Source organism: Cavia porcellus, unplaced genomic scaffold, assembly GCF_034190915.1.
Source record: "Cavia porcellus strain 051 isolate PalLab524CR breed Dunkin Hartley unplaced genomic scaffold, mCavPor4.1 scaffold_26, whole genome shotgun sequence".
Taxonomy (NCBI): domain Eukaryota; kingdom Metazoa; phylum Chordata; class Mammalia; order Rodentia; family Caviidae; genus Cavia; species Cavia porcellus.
The window spans coordinates 17,803,804-17,827,981 of NW_026947509.1; the positions used below are offsets into that span (position 1 = coordinate 17,803,804).

A 24,178-nucleotide genomic window follows, 5' to 3' on the forward strand; every position below is an offset into this window, starting at 1 on the left:
TCTCACCATAGTAAAACACCTTGATGACTTTCAGAGCATATTTTCTTGATCTTTAAGAATTATTGCTTCTCTCCTACTGTCACTCTTTATAGCATTGTACCTGTCATGTTGTTTGGTGATTTTTTTGAATGCACAAAGGTGAACGTTTTGTAAATTTTGACCTAGTTTCTCTCATTGGCAAAAATCATTATTAATCTCTCCTTGCTTCAGCCCTCTGTTGACAGCAAGATAAATCTCAAAGTTATAATATTTAAACTACATTAATCTCAGTTGCAGGCAAGCCTTTCATAATGTCCTGGTTATAATTTTTCAGGGAATTTTCAGGTCTGTAAGTCTCTATTATTTAATTAGGTTCTTGGTAAGAAATTTAGAACACTAAATTGTGAAGATAAATTCCATTTGTCAGATTGCACTGTAGCCCTGGAGCTGAAGAATAAGTTTAATGTTTAATAACATTTGTGAATCTAGCTTTCTCATTACCCTTGCAGAGCTCTGTAGTCTCGCATTTCTTATTCTCTGCATTAAAGATGTCATTATCTTGGTATCTGGGCTTCTGCTATAGCTATGACATCTTGAAGTGTGCATCAGCGAGGTGTTCTGAGGTTTTCCTGTAGTTAGTTTGATAGAGGTGGTGGTGGCAGCTTTCCAGTGTGTTCTATGCAGAGGAACTCCATTGAGAGAAAGAGGTTCAGTCACAGTCACAGAAAGTGAGCTGCTGCTTACTTGCTTCAGGAAAACCCCAATTTTCTCTCTCTGGTGCCCAGTGAGTGTCATAAAGATGGTCCTAGGAGTGATTGTAGTGATCGTAGCTCTGTAGTTTTTTAGCTACATACTGGTAGCACAGTATCTAGGCATTTTGCAAAGCTTAAAATATCTGAGTACCACTATTCTCATTACTACCAGCTGGTTTTGCAATAGTAAGAACTAACTTTCTTTATGTTTTTTTTCCTATTCAATCTTGGATTTAACCAGCTGGATGCTTTCTCTTATATATGGCATTTCTGGAATACATACCAGATTGAGCGTATCTGCCGATTTCTCTAACTAGAACAGGGGTTCATCTATAGGGAACTTCTCCTTTTTGGGGCTTTTTAGCCTCAGGGTAGTGGTGGTGAACTTGTGGCATGTGTGTTGAAGCAGGCTTTTTGTTACTATTGAAATCTCTAATAGGTTCCCATGCTGCTGTAGGATTACCCTCTTCAACTGTACTAGTGGCAGCAGCGTCCTTGGCCGCCAGTTTTTTTCTTCTTGGTATTTGGCCTCTTAGCTTTTGCCTCACTGTTTTACAAGATGGGCTTCGTGGTGTCTTAATTCCAGTATTCCTTCAATTCCGTCATCACCTATAACTCTGTATCACCCTATAATTACCGTTTCACTTTTCTTATACTGTGTTATCAGATTTCCATCACTGTTACAAAATATACAATTTAAACAGAGGAAAGATTTACTTTGGCTCGTGGTTTCTCAGATTTTAGTCAGTGGTGGCCAAGTTACTTTTGGACCATTGGTGAAGCAGTACATTATGATGGTAGCAGAAGTTATCTTTTTGTGGTAGCTAGGAAACAAGGCAGAGAAGCAATGTTGAGATTCCCTTCAGGGTTATCCTTGAAGTTACTTCCTGCATCTAGGCCCTGTCTCCTAAAGAATACACCACTTCTCAGTAGTATCACATGCCAGTCTTTTCACATGTGAGCATTTGGAAACATTTAAGGTTCAAAGCAGCACATCCTCATTTCTCATTTTGTAGTTAGTAATAATCATACTCACATATATCTTCAAAGGTATAATTCCATTTTTGTCACAAAATGCAGCTTTGCCTATGCACTTGTACAATTTAAAATAACATACTTAAGGGGCTGGGGATTTGGCTCAGCGGCATAAGTTCCTGCCTTGCAAGCAGGCAGTTGCGAGATCTCTGGTACCGATAAAAAAAAAAAAAAAAAAAAAAAAAAAATAACATACTTAAAACACACAAGTTCAAATTCATGCACACCAGCTCTAAATGCTATGCAGCAGACTCATTTTTCTTCCCAAGCTCAATTGTATTGCATTGTAAAATCCACTGATTATTTCTGAAACAGTATCTTTTTTACCTGTCAGCATTATTTGACCCAATGAAGTATTTTTGCTTCCAGATAAAACTTTGTTTTTGTTTGTCTTTCTGGGGCACTTTAGTCTACTAGTTTTTCTTTTTCTTCATAAAACAGCCCTTTTGGAGTTTCTTTTGTTGATTTTTCCTTAACCTTGACCTTGATTGTTAGAATGTCCCAGAATAGTATCGGCTTCCTATATTGTCAGAGGAAAAACCTTACAGCCACCTGTAAGTCTTCTCTTCTCATCCCACATGGCTGATCCATTAGCAAATCAGGTTAACTTGGCCTGTGATAATAGATTTATAACCTAGATATCACTCTCTATAGGGTTCTGATCTTTTTGTCAAACTACCATCTGTTTTCCTCCATATTACTGCAGCAACTTACTGATTTCCCCTACTATACCTTTTCCTATCCTCTTTACTGCTTTTTCAGCTTGTTTCCAAAACAACTAATTGTGTAAAAATATAATTTAGATCATTTTATTTCACTGCCTTATCTCTACTCCCAAAGGCTTGCAAGCTCATATGAATAACCAAATTGATTTCAGTAGCCTAAAGTCATGTATGATGAAACATCTTACATACTTTATTTGCTTCTACTTTCTTCCTTGTTTTTTCTATTCATGACGCCCAAAGATTCATGCTATCCTTACTGTTCTTTCCACAGCCAAGCAGGACTCCCCTCTTCCCCACCCTGGACCTTTGCATTAGTTACTGAATATAGTCTCCCTTTGATAGTCACAGGACTTACTCGGTTACCTCTTTACTTGAATCAGATCTCTAGTTCAAGGAGGCTTACAATGGGTCCTTTCCTGATCGTCCTATTTATAATTTAATCTCAGCTCCATCTCAGCACTCAAGATCCCCCTTTTATGGTCATTTTCTCCAAAATGAAAGATACTACATACAGTCTAGTTTGTATATTTTGTGAATAAAGGAATGCATGTATTAACAAATAATCAAGAGTTTGTACATCCTAAGAGAACAAACTGAGTTTTACAATCATAAAAGGTTACAATCATACTTTTTGAGGGCAAGTAGAGAAAGACACTGTTGGCATCAGTAGAACAGACTATTTTCTGTTCTTCAATAAATTCCCTAAATTTCTGCATGTGAATTACTTCCTGTTTTATAAAAAAGGATTGATTGACTGATTGCAGTACTAAGGAATAAATCCAGACCTTTGCTCTGGCGTTTTTTTTTTTGGGGGGGGGGTCACTGTTGTTGTTGGGGCGGAGGAGGCTTACAGGTTATTACATTGCCCAGGCTGGGTGTGAGTGTTTGACCCTCCTGCCTTAGTGCTGGAATTACGTGCATGTGCTACCATTCCTGTCTTCTTTATTGTTTTTTTTTTTATATGGTGATAAACTTACAGTAATATGTGCAAGTACTGTTTTACGTGCATGAACAGTAAATGTTTATATATGTGTGTAACTCCATCCATATCAACATACAGGATATTTCCAACATAACAGTCTCCTCATGTTCTTTCCTGTTTTGTACTCTTCCATTCTTAAAGTAAACTTTACACTAATTTCTTTCACTATTGATTAATTTCTAACTGTTCTTGCACTTTGTATAAATGGTGCAGTACTATGTAATACTCAATTTTGTGTCTGGCTTCCTTTACATAGTACGTTTTTGAAATTCACCCATTTGTTTTGGGGTAGGCCATTTTCCTCAGACAGAACTTAATCTCTGAAATCCTCCAAAATCTTAAGAGATTTCAGTCTCGAGTTTTACCACCTCTCTTGAGTTCTTATGTAATAAGATTAAGGAGCCAATGCTATCTATAGGTGAACTTCAACATACAAGGCCAGGACTTCTGTGTATTACATAATGGCATGTTTAAGCTTCCCTTTATATACCAGACTTAGTTCCTTGTACAAACTTTTTGACTTATCACATGATGATGCTCTTTGCTATGACAGATGGAACCAAGTAGTTGATTCAGTAGCAGAGTATAACAACAGTACTTAAAACTGAAAATCTCATCCATTAGCATCTTGCTTTTTTTATAGATATAATAAATTTTAAAGACATGTAATGGAAGTTTTATAGCAATTTTAAATGTGTGCACATGCTCTTTGTCAGGGGGTAACTGTTCTGATCTATAGAACTATATATGGATTTTTCTACAAAGACATATATTAATACATATTTTAAAATTTTTAAAGTATGTCAATGGTTTTTCATTCTTTCTCTTATTCTCGTTTTAAAAGAATCAACACAGACCGTCCAGGCTCTACAGCATTCAACTGTTGATGGGCCACTAACAGCAAGCAAAGATTTAGAAATAAAAAACTTAAAAGAAGAAATTGAAAAACTAAGAAGACAAGTAGCAGGTAAATTTCTGTGATTCATCATTAATTGCATTTGGTAGATTTTAAGAAATAATGTATTTGCACCTAGTTTCTTCCCTGTCTTACATGTTATGAGTTATGTGTCAGTGATGAAAATGCAAATAAAATGGGTTCTGCCATCAAGGAGCTCTGTTTTGGTCTCAGAAGCAGATATATAAATAATCAGAATAAATTTGGCATGACTGGGGGAAAATAAGCAGGTACATGGAGAGGAGTGTCTGACCCAGATTTAAAGAAAGCAAGGATTCTTTTTCAGAAGACCTACTTTTAGTTGTGAAAATTGAGTTGGAATTTGTCTGGCAAATCAGAAAGAAAAGATAATACAATTGAGGAGAAGGAGGGACACTGTAGAGAAGGGAACTGTACATATGTAGATGTTAAGGTTTGTAAAAATTCGTTTGCTCATTTTTCAATGCATTCCTGAGATTAATTAAAATTGACAAATGTTAGAGCACACATGTAATCCTAGTACTCAGGGGACTGAAGCAAGACGATCATTGCAAGTTCGAGACCAGCCTGGGGTACAAAGTGAGGTCAAGGCCAGCCTAAACTGCATAGCAAGAGCCTGTGTCAAAAAGAGGAAAGAAAATGAGAAATATTTATAGGCCTATTTTATTCATTCATTGTTTATTTCAGCTAGCCAGTAAATCTTTATTGAACAGCTACTGCATTCCAGGTATTGTTTCAGGCTTTTGAAATGCCTCCGTAGAGTAATCTGGAGAATTTATGTTCCAGGGAGAAAGACAAGCCAGTACAAGGCCCCCAAGCCAGATGGTGCTTCTTGTGTAAATAGAGGACAATATGGGTCGTGAGTTCGATTCCTGGTACTAATTAAGAAAAAAAAAAGTAAATAGAGGACAACATGGCTGAAACAGAAAGAATAGGAAGGGCAAATGGAAGGACCTGAGATTAAGGCGGTAATGGGATAGAAGGGTTTGTTGCCTTATCAGTAGCATCCTGCTGGTTATTATAAAATCTTTACTTTTTATTCTGAGTGAAATGGGAACCTGCTTTCAGGATTTAGAGGTATCCTATGATCTAAGTAATTGGAGAGTTACAGAGAAGTGCCTGTATTAGCTAGAATCACAGGTGTCTCCAGACATTTTCAGATGTTTCAAGTTGAGGTAAAAATTGATGAAAGAAAAACTGGGCATAGGGGACCATGACTGTCATCTCAACACTCAAGGGGCTGAGCAGGAGAATCACAAGTTTAAGGCCAGCCTAGATTACATAATCTAAATCTTCCTTCAAAAAACCCAAAAACCCCACAAAACTTTTTTTATCCTAAATACATATGGAATTCTTAGCTGAGCATATTTCTAAAAGTGGCTTGCTTCCTCAGAAATATGTCTCTCAGGTTTCTGTAACTGGATTATAGATATGGCTGAGTGTTAGAGCACTTGCCTAATATGTCCAAGTTCCTGAGTTCAGTCCCCATTAACTCCTTTCTCCTCAATTCTCTAACTTTGTATGTCTAAAAATAGGTCATATCTTGAACATGGATAGTGGAATAATTTACCTTAGTCCCAATGATAAAACATTAAGAGTGGCTGTAAACATATTTTAGTCATGCAACACTAAAAAGGCAGTAGAACATAAGACTAGCTAGGATAGTCAGTGATTTATCCTCAAAAAGGAAATAATGGAAATAGAAAGTTTACTTATGAGTCTATGTCAGATTTATATTTTCTTACAATAGAATATGGGTTTGCATAATAGTTTTTGAATCTTGTTTTAAAATTAAAAACTACAGTAAATAGATTAAAAACATTTAAAGCAACCATCTAGTAGTTGAGTGCTTTATCAAAATAGTTGTGAGCTTCTTTGTTGGCTCAATGTAATAGCTAAGTTTTAAATTCTAAAACATTATGCTTACATTACCATTTTGCCAGTATCCAGAGGGATCTGTTGTCATCTAAACTATTAAATAGAATAACAGTAAATAGTTCCATTTTTAAAGAAACTGCAAGTGATACTATATTTCTAATTTTGGTGTTCATATAGTCATTATCAATATACAGAGATACAACTGATTTTTGTGCATTTGTTTTAAATTCTGTAATATTGCTGAACTTAGTTCTAGGAGAATTTTTTGTTTTTTTAGGATTCCTTGGGACGCTCTATGCTACCAATTATGTTACCTGTAAATAGGAACCATTTTTGTTTCTCCCTCTCCGATATGTATATTTTCTTACTTTCTTGACTCATTGCTTCGGCTAGAGGGTTGAAGAAAACCTGTGAAAAGAGGATCCTAGTATTTCAATATTAGCATTTAATTTTCCATCTTTAAGCATAATAGTAGTTGTAGGCTTTTATAGATAATTCTTTATCAAGTTAAAAGTTCTAGTCAGGTGTGGAGGTGCAGTCTGAGAGGCTAGGCTAAAGCAGAAGGATCACAAAGCCAAGCCAGCCTGGGTAACTTAGTAAGACCCCGTTTCAAAATTAAAAAATAAATAAGGAAAGATGGGGAAGAAAAGAAAGGGATAGGGATATAACCAGTGTAAAGGCAATGGATTCAGCGCACCTCCCCCAAGAAAAAGCTACGAGTTTTCCTCTGTTTTATGTTTCTTAGGGTTTTTTTTTTTTAAAGTAATAAATGGGAAGCTATGGATTTAGCTCAGTAGCACAAGTGCCGGCTGGCAAGTGTGAGATCGTGAGTTCGATCCGCCGTACTCTCCCCCCCCGCCCCGCCCTGTCAAAAAATGTAATAAATGAGTGTTAAATTATGTCAAGTGCTTTTTCTACATCAGGTGTACAAATGCGATTATTTTTCCTTCAGTCTTATAATATATTACATTGGTTGACTTCCAACTGTTGAACCAGTCTTGTATCCCTGGAATAATAAGGAAATTACTCCTAATATTTTAGGGTTTTTTTTTTTCATTTATATGCATTGAGGGGCACCTTGAGACCCAGGCAGCATTCAAAACACCCCTTAGTTTCAATGCTTCTGAAGTTTCAGTTTGCTGTAGCTCATAAGCTACCTGCCTTTCGATCAGCTTCCCCAAAGTCTCCTATGGACAGTAACACAGGCAGCTCTCCTGAAGATAAGTTGTGCTCCACCAGACCATCAGAACATAGGCTGCCTACTCAAAGGACAGCCATATCAACCTGGTTCCAAGTCCTTTTCTTAGCCGTCTCCCAAGCATCCTTTTCAACCCCATTAAAAAAAAAAACAAAAACCTTAAAAAAAAAAAACAAAAAACCCCAATCTCCGAGTCTGTAAGAGATGATGCCACTTAGTTCTCATGCCAGTGGTCCCTCTCAGTTTTACTTCTAATAAACCTGTTCTATTAAGTTTGCATCTTTGTTCCTCTGGTTTTTTGTTTTTTTTACATATATGAGAAATACTGGTCTTTAATTTTCTTTCCCCTCTCTTTGCCTCTCCCCTTTCTTCCCTGATCATTAAGGAAATAGCACCTTACTAACATGAATTTTGAATTGTTTCTTCCCATTCTCCTTTATAAGAGATTGTGCACAGTAGGCATCTGCTTTTTTATAAATTTTTGTAGAACTCTCCATTGTATATGGGTTTTGAGCTTTTGCTTATAATTTTCACCTTATAAATTTGGTTTTCTTAATAGTTACAAAGCTTGTCAAATTATGCACTTGATAGTAGATCAGTTGTGGTAGTTTGTGATTTGATAGAAATTAATCTGGCCTAAATTGTCAAGCTTTTACGTGTTATTTATATTATTCCATTTTTATTAATAGTTCTCTGCTATCATTTTGCTGTCTTTAGGGTCTGTAGGGATAGCCCCTGTCTAATGCCTGATAATGATAATTTTTCTGCTTCTCTGTCCTCCTCCTTTCTCCTTTCTCTCTTTCCCTCCATCTCCTTACCCCTTCCTCTTTCTTTCTCTCTTCCTCTGTCAGTTTTTTTGATCTTTTCATAGAATCAAATTTTTGCTTCATTGACTTGTCTCTGCTTTTGTTTCCATTTCATTGATTTCTGCTCTATTATTTCCTGCTATTTTCTTTGTGTCTTTAGAGTGGGCACTTAGATTAACTGATTTAAGACTTTTTCATGCAGTTAGTGCTATAAATGTTTCACTCAGTACTGTTTTTACAGGTGTCAATATATTGCATTTTCATTTGACCAAATGTTTTAATGTTTTTTACTTAGTTTCCTCTAATTAATGGATTATTTAGAAATGTGTTTAGTTTCTAATTGTTTAAAGAGTTTCTAGTTATTTTTCTGTTACCAGTTTCTAGTTGAATTCTGCTGTGATCAAATACCCTCCAAATGATTTCAGTTCTTTTAAAATGGCAGAAGTTTAAGATTTAGACATAATCATATAGATATAATCATATAAATGGTATAATAGACATAATCAAATAGATAGCATTTTTATATAGGTTAAGTTCCTGTAACATGAAACTACTTTTTAAAAATCATACTGGTGGTTGAACCCAGGACATTTGCAAAATAAAAAAAAAAGTTATTTTATTTTAGGACACGGTCTAGGTTGCTAAGCTGCCCACATAGAGCTGGAACTTGTGGTCCTCCTACTGCAACTTACCAGAGTGCTGGTACTACAGGCCCATGCCGTCATGGCTGGCTGAAACTAACCATTTGAAAGGGTACAGTTCAGAAGCAATCAGTATATTAACAGTATGGTATAGGCATTGCTTCTGGTAGAGAACAAAGTCACACACATAAACAATCTGTTTATTTTGACCTCTCATTATCCCTGACAACGTTTAATCTTGCTTTTTCTTTTACAATAATACCTATTCTGTATATTTTTAATATAAGGAATTGTCTAATGTATGTGTGATCTTTTGTGTTAGGCTTCTTTTATATAGCATCGTATTTTGAGGTTTTTTCCATGCTATAACATGTATCAATACTTCATTCCTTTTTATTTTAGCTGTCTTGGTATATGTGAAATGGTACTTCATTGTGATTTTCATTCACATTTTCCTCATAACTCACAATATGCTCTTTAGCCATTTATGTTGTTGTTTTTAATATAGTTTGTCATAAATATTATTTATATCACTTATATTTAATAAAATTATTAATATATAATTATGTGTATAATTTTTATAATTTATATTAGAGCTTATATCTCCATTTGTTTTTTGTTTTGTCAATTTTCAATTATTTTACTCCTTTTAAATTAGTTGAAGTTTTTTTAGAATTTCATTACCTGTTAACCTATAGAGTTTTTTAAATATATCTCTTATATAAATGTTTTTAATGGTTGCTCATTTTGGCAATTTGAGTGAAGTGTAATATTGTTGTTTCTCTTTACATCTGCTTACTCACTTAATTTGTAATTGTTTTACATTTTCCCTGCACATGTGTTTTAGGAGCACATAGATAAGTGTCCTAGTTACTTTTTACTCATCGCTGAGACAAAATACCTGATGCCCAAAGCTGGGAAAGGAAAGGTTTTATTTCTTACAGTTTTTTGGAGGTTTCAGTCCATACTCAGTTGGCTCCAAGGCCAGTTGGCAGGGTGGCATGGCAGGAACGCAGTTCATGGTGGCAGTGAACAGCAAAGCAGAAACCGGCAAGAGGGCAAGACATGCTTTCTTCCTGCCGTTACAACACATCCTGGCTCCACCCTAGGCCTGTTGCACTCACTCCCCCAATCCAAGCGCTAGACAATGAACCAGTCACAAATACACAATGCAAATGCATGAGGCCTGGGGGCCACCAACATAAACCATGACATTCCACCCCGGCCCCCAAAGACTCATGCACATCCTTTATACAAAAGACATTTAGTCCATCTCCAAGAGTTGCCAGTCCTAACATTTTCAGCATTGTTGAGAAGTCCAGGTCCCAAGTCTCCTCTGATATCAATGGCAAACTCTTAACTGTAACCCCCTGTACAAATGAAACAAGGTTAAACATTTCTGAAATGCAAAGGCACAAGATAAACATTACCATTCCAGAAGTTACAAACAGGGGAATATAAAGCATTGGAAACAAAGCAAGTCCAATATCCAGCGGGGTGATCATTAAATCCCAGAGTTCCTTGCTCAGCATTTGAAGCAATTTGGTTGCAAGCTCCAAAAGGTTTTGGTGTTTCCACCCCCAGGGCACTTCCAGGGATATCAACTCCTGCAGCTTCTTTTAAACCCTCTCTGCTCACTTTTTCAGCTTTCCTTGGATGTTCCACGTTCCTGGCATTTCCAAATTTCTAGGGTCTCCATTGCACCTTCGGCTTCACCTTTACATCTTTACAAATTGCCCTCTCAGGGGCACACTGCTTGGCCTCCCAGGCCCTTTGCAATCGAGGAGAAAGCCTTCTTACCCTCAGAATTTGTGCATTTTTCTTGTACCTACAATCAGCACCATGTGGATGCTGCCAAGGTTTGCTGCCAGCTGGGGCAGTAGCCAGGCTTTTCTCTCTCTTGGCTGTAAGGATCGATTGCCTGGATCACTGGGCTCTGTGAACCTGATTGTGAAGAAAGGCTCTCTATGTTGCTGCCATTCTGGAACCTCATGTGGCTGTTGCCATTCTGGAACTTGGTGTGGCCTCCATCGCCATTCTGGAGCATGGTGCTCTGCAGCTTTCTCTTCTGAGCAAATTATTTCTATTTTGCAGTTTTGAGGCTGCAAAAGGTGGCGACCTGCTTCTTCCTGGGATGCCCTGTGGCCATAGTTCTTATTTCTCTGTTTCTTCTCAACAGTCAGAGTCTCAGTTCTATCTTTACAATCCACAGCTTTAATGGAGTTTTCCTTCTAGCCAAACTGATAGCATTTTAAATTATCCTGCTGGGCTCTTAGCTCTTGATTTGCAACATGAAGCTGGCTAAAAGCCCCCAACAATAGCCACGGCACAGACTCAACATTTGACTACCTTGAAATTTCCTTTGCCAGATTAATCACTCCGTTGCCCTTAATCTCAGTTTCGGACAAAGTCTCTGGGCATGAGCAAAATGCAGACAAACTTTCTGCCAAACCATAACACACATTGTGAGGAGTCCAACAACCAATGCAGTCCTTCATCCCAGCAGAAACCTCCCAAGCCTGGTCTTTACCATCAGGCTTTCTATCAACCTTCTGATCTCCTGAGCTCTGACCAGAATCTCCTCTACAGAACAGGCTAAGCTGCTCCAGCTCTGTGGATCCAGGTGACATGTCGAGACCTTTCCAAATTCTGCCCACAAACCATTTCCAAAGCCTCTCAAAAAACATGGTCAGGTATAGTCACAGTAACGACCCCACTCCTCAGTACCAAATTCTGTCTTAGTTACATTTTACTTGTCATTGAGACAAAATACCTGATGCCCAAAGTTGGGGAAAGAAAGGTTACAGGTTTTGAAGGTTTCAGTCCATACTCAGTTGGCTCCAAGGCCAGTTGGCAGGTGGCATGGCAGGACCGCAGTTCATGGAGGCTGCAAACAGCCAAGCAGAAACCGGCAAGAAGGCAAGACATGCATTCTTCCTGCCATTACAACACATCCTAGCTCCACCCTAGGCCTGTTGCACTCACTCCCCCAATCCAAGTGCTAGACAATGAACCAATCACAAATGCATAATGCAGAGGCATAAGGCTTGGGGGCCACCAATGTAAACATGAAAATAAAGTTTAATATTTCCTTCAGCCATGAATGATTATTCAGAAAACTGAAGAAGGGAAGTTTTTTGTATTTACTCATATTTTTGTGTACTGTACACTTTCTTCCTCCTATATATTCTAGATTTCCTTCTTTTGTGGTTTCTTTTTTGTTTACAGAACTTCCTTAGTCATTCTTTGGGTCTCTTCTTTTTATTTATTTTTTCCTGTAGTTATTCTTTTAGGGTAAGCCTACTATCAACAAATTCTTTTTTTTTTTTTTAAGTTTTCAACTATCTTGATTATTCTTTTCATTCCTAGAAGATATTGTTGCTGGGAATAGGAAAAACAGGGTCCCCAGGTTTTGTTTTGCATTTTTTTAAAGCACCTAGAAAATATACTGCAAGAATGGAAAAAAAATTGTGCTACTTCCTTTAAGATTACATAGTTTCTGATGAGAAAGTCACTCCTATTCTTAGTGTTTTTGCTAGGTGTGAAATGTTATTTCCTCTGATTGCAAAAGTTTTTCTTTAATTTTCTGATCTTTTATTATAATGATATCAATATGGAATTTTGTCAGTCTATTCTTTTGGGAATTTTTTTCATCTTGAAAGTGAAAGTTTTTGTCTTTTGCCAAAATTGGGAAGTTTTAAGGCATTATTTATTCTAAGTGCTTTTTCAGATTTGTCTAATTTTTCTTCTATTAGAACTTCTATGATGTGAATGTTACATTTTTGTTGTCATCTAAAGAGTCCCTGAAGCCTTGATTGTTTTCCATCATTTTTTTCTCTTTGGTTCATACGGTTTAATTTCTGTTTTCCTATCTTAGGTTCACTGATTCCTTCCTTTGGCTTCTTCTTTGTAAGAAACACTGTTAAGACCACATACTAAGCTTTTTATTTCAGTTATAGCATTATTTACTTATAAAATTTCTTAATTGTGGATCCTAGGAAGATGGTGGATTGATAGGTAGCAGAATAGAGAGCCTCTCTGAGAAAAACAACTCAGACACTAGAATTTAACACCATGGACAAGACCTGACGAAAGGAGAGGGATTCTCACTATACAGGAAGAAACTGAGGAAAAAGAAAAAGAAAAAAAAAAGGAAAAACAAGGAGGAAAGGCTGGAACCAGATGCACTCTCACTGGAGCTGCTTCTGCGCTGTGCTGGGTGCACCTTGGAGTCAGATGACTCACAGTCACACTGAGGTTGCACTAATGCTGAAATCGGGTTGGTGAGCCGAAGGCCCTGGCAGGAGGATGCAGCACAATGGAGAGCACAACCAACCGGAAGAGCTGCACTAACCCTTGATGAGTGCTAGGAATTGGGTCCTGCGGAGCAGGTGACCAGCTGGATGACATATTGGAGTTGGGCAGGACAGGCCTGAACCTGGAACCTCAGTGGGATCAGTTGGCCGCCCCTGGCCCAAAGAGGACTGGTGAGATCTGCTTGGCCTGGGTCACACCCCTGGTTGGACCAAATAGCGAAGTATGAAACTGTCCCGAACCTGTGATGTCCACACAGCACAGACTAATGTGCTGAAGGCACTCACTGGTTGACTGGCTCAGAGGCATCATCTCTGTGTGCAGCTCATTGATCAACAGTAAACTGGAGATGGCAGCAATCCCCTAGCCAGCACGCTTCAGAAAAACCATAAGCGATATGGAAAGGCCTGAGACCTCCACCATACACCTTTCTGAAAGAAACCAGAAACATGGAAAGAGAAAGAAACAAGAAAAAGCCGCCAGCCACTGACCCAGGGAAAATAAGTCCAGGAGAGGTAAATACAGAAGAGATCAAGAGCAGTAAACATGCAGTATCGGACACAGCATGAGTGGACATAAAAAAATACCTTTGGAACCTCATAGATGAACTTAAAACAAATTCTATTTCAAGTGAGGCAAGATATAAACAGATTAATAGAAGAAATGCTAAGCACCTCTCAAGAAGACACAGATGGAAGAATGGAGGAACCCAGAAAAAGGAGAGAAACCTTTGAAGAAGAATTTAAACAAAATCTAGAATACATGAAACAGTAGATTACCAGGTAAACAGTAGATTACCAGGAAATTAAAAACTCCATTGACAGCTGACAAAATTCTGTGACAGAAACTAAAGTTAGACTTTCAGAACTTTAAGATATATTTGCAATGTGTGATCATGAAAGGAAAGACCTCTTAAAAATAACAAGAAACCAGAAAGTAACAATACAAAGGCCAGAAGACAACAAGAGGATCTATAACTTAAGAATAAAAAACATGACCGAAGAAGCAGGAGTAAAAACGAATGAAATACAAAAGCTATTCACAGAAATAATTAAGGAAAACTACCCAAGCATAGGAAAAGGAAATGATATTCCGATATATGAGGCATACAGAACTCCAGCTAGCTACAACCAAAACAGATCTATACCCAGACAATGTAATAATCAAGATCCCAGAAATTCATCTCAAGAACAGAATATTAAAAACCATCAGAGAAAAGAAACAGAGCACCTATAAAGGAAAACCCATCAAAATCACACACAACTGTCAAATCAAGAAGAGCTTGGAGTGAAGTATTCCAAGTCCTGAAAGAAAATAATCTCCAAGCCAGATTGATGTACTGTGCAAAACTGTCTCTCAAAATTAATGGAGAAACAAGATGTTTCCATGACAAAGAGGAACTGTGGGAGTTCGTGAACATCAATCCACCAATCTACAAAAAATACTAAAAGACATTCTAGAGAGAGAGAAAAAATTCACCAGGATTCCAGCAAAAGTGGCAGAGAGGCCTCTATGAATGCGGAAGACAGTGGAATGAAGGAGAAAAGTAGACAATCAGCAGCAGAAAAATAGCATAGCAGAGATGAGGTAGAGAAGACTGTCTATAATCCCGAACACAGATGGCCTTGATACACTAACAAAAAGAAACACAGGCAGAGTAGATCAGGAGATAGGGTCCAATGAGATGCTCTGAATAGGAAATATAATCTACCTGAAAGATTGTTAATGAACCAAAAGTCAAAGATGAGAAAACAGTGCCCTACGTGACAGGGAACCAGAGAGAAATAGGGACAGCTTGTCCAGCAGCTGCAGATTAGAAAGTATGACACTTTTGTGCAGTGGAGAACCACTCAGCTATAAGGAAGGAAAACCTTGAGGCTTTGGTAGGTAAAGGAATACAGCTCAAGATCAAGATCAGGTGTGAAAAAGTTCAGAATCAGGTAGGTAGATAGCAGGTTGCCCCCTAATCTAAAAACTGGGTGAGTTGGTGGGGCCCAAAATGTACAAAGCACCTTGAGAAAGAGAGAGGGGAGGAATTGTCTAAAAAAGGAAGGCAGAGGACATTGTTAATAGTGTATCAGGATTTAAAATGTGGCTTTTTAAAAGCCACATTAGTCTTAATGCTGTGTTTAGTTTGGTTTTATTCTGTTCGAGTCTGTTTACTCGTACTACATTTGAGGGCACAGAGAGCTATCCCAAAAATAGCAGGATATACTGTTATGGATTAAGAACTGGTGGTCATCTTAACGCCAGCTGGATTACATCAGCATGGCACTGAGCGAAGATGCTTCACCTGAGGAAAGTTGCCAGCATAAATAGGTGGAGAAAGAGAAGGAGGTTGTTGAGGTGTTGAGGCATTGAGGCATTAATGTAATGCGTTAATGTGTTAATGTGTTAATGCATTGTTGCGTTGTTGCGTTGAGGCATTGTGGGTTCTCCCACGAGTTGCTTTTTGAGCCATTGGTTCTCCTGGAGAAGCTCTGGTCCTCACATTGAGCACTGCTTCCTGGCTCCAGAGAGGAAGACGTGTGCCACTTGGTCTCCAAGATGAAGTTGTAACACTGGCTTCCTGGCGTGTACCCGACTGTGCTTGTCGTTTGAGGAGCTCAGAGCCTGTGTCGCTTAGGATGGCTGTGGTGCCTTTCAAGACAGACCTGGTCTTTGTTGTGAGTGTGATTTCCCGGCTCCAGCATAGAACCCTCATCCCACCAGCACAGCTCCTTCACCCTGATTCCATGGACTTTTCTGGCTTCCATCGCTGACCTTTGGGCTTTCCCGGCACAGATTCGTAAAAGAGACTGGCGTGAGTCCTTCTTGTGGGTTCTGGACCTCCAGCTGGACTCGTAGGAGGCATTATCATGAGTTCTGGGTTTTTATCTGGACTCATGTGGGACATTGCTGTGGGATTTTAGGCCCTTGACTAAGTATTTTATATCTTTGGTGTTGCGGATAGATTTCCTGCATTTTCTTATGTTAACTCCCGGTGACCATTATAAAAATATTATAAACGCCATGTCCTGATTCTAATTGTTCTCTGTATAACCCCTAATTACAACATATACTGTGGTAACTATCCTTAATTTCCTATTAACTTGACCTGAAGCCATGTATTACTTACACTGTCTTACTATGATTGATCTTATTTGAATCTGGTTTATTAGATCGCTGTTTTGTCTTGACTAATTTTAATTGAGTTTGGTATGCTTGATAGTGTCAGGTCTAAGAGCAGAGGCAACCACTCTGAAGATGACAAGATGCAATAGAATACCCATTCCAGTTTGATTATTAACTGCTTTTGAAGTCCTATAATGTCTCCAATGTTGTGTTTTTATTAATATTGCTATATAGTGCTATGTTCAATTATATTATGCCTGATGGTAAAAACAATTCTATTGAAAATAACAAGAGACATCATAATAACCACTGTAGATCATCTAGTATTGTGGTTTTATATGTCTTTTTTGTTTCATGTTTTTCTAGTAATTTGTTTTGTTGTCTTGTTTTGATCTGTTTTTCCCTCTAATACAGAAAGAATAGGTATACATGTAAAGATTCATGCATGTGTAGAACTTCTAAACAGTTTATGAGAATAGATTATATAATGTACTGAAGAAAAAGAGACACTAAGATAAGCAGTGCTAATTCTGTAGCATTATAATATAAAATCTAGCAATACTATTATTCTCTGCCCAGAATGATACTAGTCTATTTTCTTTTGTTTAATTTCAATATATGTAAAAATATGGATGGCTGTTTTGAAGAGAACTAGAGACATTATGGCAGCCATTGTTGACTTCCGTGTTGTCTGGTCTTGAAGACCTAAAAAGCCTTCATCATCCTGTTGTGATCAGTTTAGTACTATAATGTTCATTATGTATTCACTGTGTGTGAAGATATGGACAACTATTTCGAAGAAAACAAAAGACAGTATGATAGACAGTGAAGCTCTCCGGTGGTCTTGCTTCGAAATCTGTGTTTCTTAAATTGTTTTATTATCTGTTTGGTTCTGTTTCACTTTACCCTCTTTAAAATTTAAAAAAAAAATTCTTAGTTTTTCTTTATATTATTTGTTTCTTTCTATATTCTTTCTATGCCCTTGCTCAGATGTTTTGTTTATTCATTTCAGGTATGTTCAGAACTGCTCATATAAGCATTTTTATCATGGCTGCTTTCAAGTGTTTGTCATATAATTGCAGTGTCTATTACTTAGCTGGCTTATAGCTGATAATTGTTTTTCTCATTCAAGTTGAAATTTTCGTAAGTGTTGGTAAGATGAATGATTTTTCCATTAAATCCTGGAGCCTATCTAAACCAGTGTAGTTGACTTTTCCTGGTAGTATTCCAGCAGTGGAAAGGGGACTTATGCCTTATTAATGCCATGGTGAAGTAGAAGTCTAATTTCCCTTCTGGCCATCCTTTGTACTCTAGGGTGTCATTACTGTGAGCATTGTTAGAATTGTTAGTTCTAGTCACCAATATGATTTCTGCTGATATTTTAGTGAGCATGGCTGTTATGGCTTTTATCTAGAGGTCCCCCCAAAGCTTCATGAGATCATGGGTGAAGCTTTTTCAGAGATGACTGGATCTAGAGTATGGGATGCTACAATCAGTTCATGGTGCAAGGCTAGGATCAAGAGTACTAGGATTAAGGGTGTGAGTACTACATGCCGTAAGTATCGTGGATGAGAAATAAGGGATAAGAAGAGCTATGGTTGTACCTTGTTGCTTTGCTACACTCTGCCCTCCAAGAACTGTTTCTCCTCTGTGATGCCTGTCTGCCATGCCACCCTTTCTTGGAGTCGTCAACTATGGACTGAAACTTCTACAAACTGTCAGCTAAATAAACTTTTCTCCCCTTTAACTTTGGCTTTCAAGTATTTTGTCTCAGCAACTAGAGAAAAGTAACTAAGACAATGGCGCTTTTTTTTGCCACTGGGTGATGGTGAAAGTTCTTAAGCTCCTCTCATTTCACCCATGAGGAAAAAGAGAAGAGCACCCTACTGCCCAAATGTTAGAGGTAGACGTCCAGGCTTCCTACATAGTGTCCACTGATGCTTTGTCAGGGGCAAGGTGTGCTTTTACCAGGTAGAGGATATGCTTTTACCAGCTAGTCTTACCACCACACTTGTGTTTGGACATTTCATTGCACCCTCGTGAGATAAGAAACTGGCTTCTCACTTGTGCTTTGTCAGTATGGGTAAGCATGGAGGCACAGTCTTTTCCATCATTTTCTGAGAGTTTTCTCTTGGAAATAGAACATGGCCCTTTTCTTTTCCTTTAGATAAGAACACACTTTTGTTCAGGTCTTTTCTGTTAATCTGTTGGCTTTTCTGGGTTACCATCTTTTTCAGCTCTAACTCTGGGGTATAGGCACCAAAAAGAATGTATATATAAATAACATTAATTCTTCAATGTTGACCTCATGGGGAAACTTAATTTGGTTTTTATCCAATTTGGTTTTCAACCAGAATCTTGGAAAGAGTTAATTTTGTGAACTTGGTTGCCACTGTAATTACCATTTTAACCATTTTTCAGCTTGCTGTTAATGGTATGAAGTACATTTCATGTTATTAGGCAGCCATCACCATCATCTGTCTAGAATTTTTTTTATCATCCCCAGCTGAAACTACCTCCATTCAGTAATTCTCTATTTTTTTCTTTTCTTACCCCTCCACTTAGTCCCTAGCAGCCACAACTTTACTTTCTGAATCTGTGAATTTAACTGTTTTAGGACTCTTGTGTAAGTGAAATCATACAACATTTATCTTTTTGTTTCTAACTTATTTCACTTAACATCATATCCTTGAGATTCGTCTGTCATAGAATGTGTTAAGAGTTTTCTTTGTTTTTAAGGCTAATTTTGCATTGTATTAATATAACACATTTTTGTTTTATCCATTTCTGTCCATTGAGTATATGACTGGAGTCTACCTTTTGACCATTGCAAATAGTGTAGCTATAAACATAAATGCATCTAAGTTGTTGCTTTCATGTCTTTTGGGTATATTCCCAGAACTGAATTGTGGATTATATGGTGATTCTGTCTTTTGAATTTTTTGTGATATTAGGAATTGAACCCAGGGCTTTGTATGTGCTAGGCAAGTGTTTTGGCACTGATTTATACCACCAACCTTAATTCTGTTATGGTTTAGAGGATTTAATTTTTGGAGAAATCACCATACAGAGTTATTTCCACATTAGCTGTATCATTTTACATTTCCACTAGCAACATTCATTTGTTCTTTATTTGATCCATAAAACTTGATTCCTGTCATGTCCTAGGAGTTATGCTGGTACCAGAGGCTTGGTGGTGAAGTTGAAGGTAAGAGCTGTGCCTCATTCACTGTTAAACACAAGCCATCTTAAATTTGAATGTAATGTTGTTTGTTATGGTAAAAGCAAAGCCTCCTCTGCCTCAAGTATTTTTATATCAAAGGCAGAGATATAACACGGGCTTCTGTAAATACCTGTCTGATGAATAGCCCCCCACTTGACTTCAGCTCTGGAGGGAAGAGTGTCCGAAGCATTCTCAATCTAGTTTTTCTCCATATATTGCCGAACAAAGTGAAATCATCCACTAATGATTTCACATTCTGTATTTCTCTATAATAGCAGTTTGTAGTATTTTAAAATTCCTAGAATGCATTTGTAATAATTTACAGTTTCTTTTTAATGCATCCCTAATGCATTTGTAATAATTTACAATTTCTTTTTAATATAGCTTTTCTCATCACGTTCTGTGCTCTTAGAGGGTAGGGACAGAACTAGTTTTATTCTTGGAGCCAGGCTCAATGCCTGGTACCATATAACAAAATAGTATATAAATATTTATTTAATGTATGCAAGCAAAATAAAAAATTATACCCTTGTTTAATATTTTAATTTGAGCAATAAAGGGATATTTTTGTTTTCTAAGTGAGCCATGTGTTGTAGAACACAGTATATCTTTTAAACTTCTGTATTGGCCTGGGGTCAGGTGTTTGTTCTTCTTTGTACTCCGTTTTTTAACCCTGAATTAACATTTGTCTTTCAATCTGTATCTCAGTCGCCCTCTTATAGAAATATAATATCTTCATGTCTCTGAGGAGAAATAATTGGGGAAGGGGGATTGTTGATTTAAGCTAGGACATCCCCAGCCCTTTTTTAGTTTTCCAGACAGGATCTTGCTAAGTTGTCCAGGTGGGACACAAATTTGTGATCTGCCTGCCTCAGCTTCGCAAAATACTAAAGAATTGAAGGTGTGTGCCACTATGCCTGGCCTTTTTTTTTTTTTTTTTTTTTTTTTAAAGAAAAGAATATAATGGAAAAGCTACAGAATTGCTGCTTGTGAATCAAGATGTTTGATTGCTCTACAAACTTTCCTGTGACTCCAGTTGTGATCTCCTTTCCAATTTACCAATGTTGCACTGTTTTTGTTTTTATTTAATTACAGTCTCTCACTATGCTGAGACTGATTTCTTAACTCCTGGGTTTTTCTACCTCAGCCTCCTGAGTAGACAGGACTACTGCATGAGCCACTGTGCTTGGCTCTAGTGTTGTATGTTGAGTACTCTCTTAATATCTCTCAATTGTGCCTTTCTTTCAAATCCTCTAGCACATATAACCTACCACACAGTTTGTGTTAGATGTTCTTTATTTGTGATGAGTGTTTCTCTTGTCTTTCTAACTTAGAGATCATACTTTATATGTCTCTTGTGTATATGTTTCTTTGCCTCACAGTACAAAGAAAAGTATTATATATATATATTTTGTCTTCCTTAAATCTGCATTACTAACACATTAAATTTTGGAATTCTATTGACAGCCATAAATTAAGAATCATTTAGTTTATATGAGCTAATGTACTTTCTTAATCTTGGTTTTTCAGTTTATTCACTAAAATTAGTTTTTAATAACTTAAACTAATTGTTTTGCTGTTTTGCCTAAGATATTTTTAGTAGTCATTAATGACTATTTCATCCAAAGTTTTGACTCCTTGATATCTACCTTAGAAATTGTTGAAATGTTAGGTATAAAGTAACAGAAAATATCATTTAAACATGTTTCAAAGAAATTAAACAAGAAAATTATCATATAAAATTTCACAGTTTGAGAAAATTATAAACTGTTTTGAATATCAGAAGTGAATATTCCGTGATCTTTAGGGCTAAGCACACTATGACTTTCACTTTTCTTCTTCAGATATTTTCATTAAAATACTCTTAAGATAAACTGAGAACTGCTTAAATACGTTTTGCATATATCTTCAAAAGTTATTAATCCACTTGTGATGTTATCTGTCTATAATCCCCTGACTTGGGAGGCCAACCAAAAGGATCTCTAATTCAAGCCCAGCCTAGGTTACATACAGAGTTCCAGATTAGTCTGTACCTCAGAGTAAGACCCTTTGTTAAAAAAACCCAAAAAACCAAACCAAATAAAAACTTGTTAAATACTATGCTATCCATAAATATATCTAGACTTTCAAAAGAGCAAAAATAAAACAAACTTTTTTTGAACTGGAACTCGGGTCCTTGCACTTGCCAGGAAGAAGAACAAAATTTTAATAAGCCTGTAGACTATTTTGCTTGTAGATTATAGGATTACTTAGTGCGTGATATACTGACTGATACACTTAAATGATCTTTAGATTATAGGATTTAGCTAAGCAAATAAAGTACTCTTCTCAGTAGGACTAGTATTATTAACACTGCAGTTACTGAAAACATTAAACTCAACAATATGTAACACTTTGTGTATTTGTTCCTCCTCACTTTATTGTACATAGGAACTACTTGAGAAGTGTCTATAATTCCACTTTAGGTCTCCATGGAGCCTGAGATTCTACATATGTACATTCCTGGGGGGATGTGATGCTATTTGAGGATTATACTTATAATAATGAGTTTATAAAGAACAAAAAATATTCTAAACAGAATAATGCATATTTCATTTTGTCTGTTTTCACTGATTTCAGTTCTTTTTGTATATACTTAATTTTTATTAGTATATGTTTATGATACATAATACATTCATTGTGGGGAATTGGTACATATGCATGTCACATCTTGATTGATTTTTATTTTACTGTTATCAGTTTATTAAATTTCACTTATGCATTGTGAAATAAAATTTTACTTTATTTTATGATAAACCCTCTTATCCAATAATGTTAAATATTACTTAATAACATTTCTTTCTGAAAAATTGGAAGAACTGGTTGAGATCAGAGTTTTCAGTATTTACTTTCAGAAATCAGAGTTCATTTTTTACATAAGCAGTGGTGAAATTAGACTGGGTGATTTGGAGCCACACTATTAGAAGAAGAAATTTTATAATAATTGGAGTAACATCAGCACTATGACACTTAACACTAGTCGGTATACTAGTGTTGTTTGTTTGGTTGATTGGTTTTGTTGTGTTTTCTTAAGTTTTACATGTTTAGTTGATCTGAAGCTATTCTTTTTTGAAGTCATAGGACTTTTTCCTTAATAGATATATAAGGCATTTCTGCATATAAATTTTGCACATGTATTTACTGGTATATGCCATTCAAAATCTTTAGAGTGAATGTATAGTACTCTAATCAGTTATGAATCATACTAGTTTTGGCATCAGTACTCACAGGGTTTCTTGAAAGAAAGGTTTTTGTTGTTGTTTTAAGCCATGTTCAAGCATTTGCTTTTATATATTTGTTTTTAGAATCAAGTCATTTGGAACAGCAACTTGAAGAAGCTAATTCTGTGAGACGGGAACTAGAGGATGCTTTTAGACAAATCAAAGCTTACGAAAAACAAATCAAAACCTTACAACAAGAAAGGGAAGAACTAAACAAGGTAAAAATATATGAATTCATTTTAAAATCTTTTTCATGTATGTTCTTTAGCCTGATTACAATAATGAAGTCACTCATAACCAATGACAACAGTATAGTATTCTGTTTTTTTTAAGTTGGCTTAAAAATTCAAGAATTATTTTGGTGTATATAATTTGATTATTAAGTACTAATGAAACTTTTGTATCCTTGAGACTTCAAAATTCAAAATCTTTGTTCATTTGTAAATTTAATCAGAGGTCTTAATTAAAAGTGAATATTACTGAAAAAGATATGAAAAAATTGATAAAACTTTTAGCACAAAAAATACAGGCACAATTTTCAGTTTTAATTTGATGAAATGTACATTCTTAAAAGACTATAATTTAAACTCACTTCAGTGATTTAATTCTTTAAATGTGATTTAATTCTTTAAATGTTTGTTTTCCTTTCAAAGCACCATGGATAAACAAACTAAATTCATTTTTATAAGAGCTTTGTATAACACAAATAGTATTTTAAATAGTGCTAGAAACATCAGCAAAATTTATTGACAGTTAAGACTCTGTAACAACCCAATAGAGTAAATAATGTTAAAGCAGTAGAAACACTTAAATCACATGTCACTATGTACTATGGCTTTCACTAATTCTAGCAATGTAAAAAGGGATTAGTAGTTTATGGCATAATAAAAATTGCATTCAGCAATGTAAGCTGTGATGCCATAAGTAACAGAGAACGAAGTCCTTCTGGGGAAAATTTATAAGTCTTACTACCAGTAAGGAAATAGTGGGATTTAAAAATAAACAACTGACCAGATAATGGCAGTCAGCACACATCGATAATGCCAGCGCTCTGTGAGGCTGATGCATTATTGCAAGTTTGAGTCCAGCTTGAGGTGTGTAGTGATTTAGCAAGACTTTACCTCAAAATTAAAAAATTAAGAAGGACTGGTGGTGCAATTCAAAGTGAAGGACCTAGGTTTAGTCCCTGGTACTGAGAGCAAGCAAATAAATAAAATTAATAGTTAAAAGGACTAGTAGAGAAAACTGTTAAAGATTAAATCGAATCAGATAAATACATTTTAACTTTCTCCTCACTGTATTTCAAAGCAGTGATTTATATAAATCCATCTAGACTC

The 24,178-nt window shown here is 36.4% G+C and overlaps 1 protein-coding gene across 21 annotated transcripts in view; it reads left to right on the forward strand.

The window, feature by feature from the left end:
- Cdc42bpa (CDC42 binding protein kinase alpha) overlaps window positions 1-24,178 on the forward strand; it is a 266,063-nt gene that overhangs the window by 143,894 nt on the left and 97,991 nt on the right. For all 21 annotated transcript variants that reach the window (XM_063236777.1, XM_063236786.1, XM_063236787.1 and 18 more), the window contains exons 11-12: window positions 4,318-4,440; window positions 22,926-23,059. In XM_063236777.1, coding sequence (XP_063092847.1) covers window positions 4,318-4,440; window positions 22,926-23,059 — 257 coding nt within the window. The remainder of the gene's footprint in view (window positions 1-4,317; window positions 4,441-22,925; window positions 23,060-24,178) is intronic.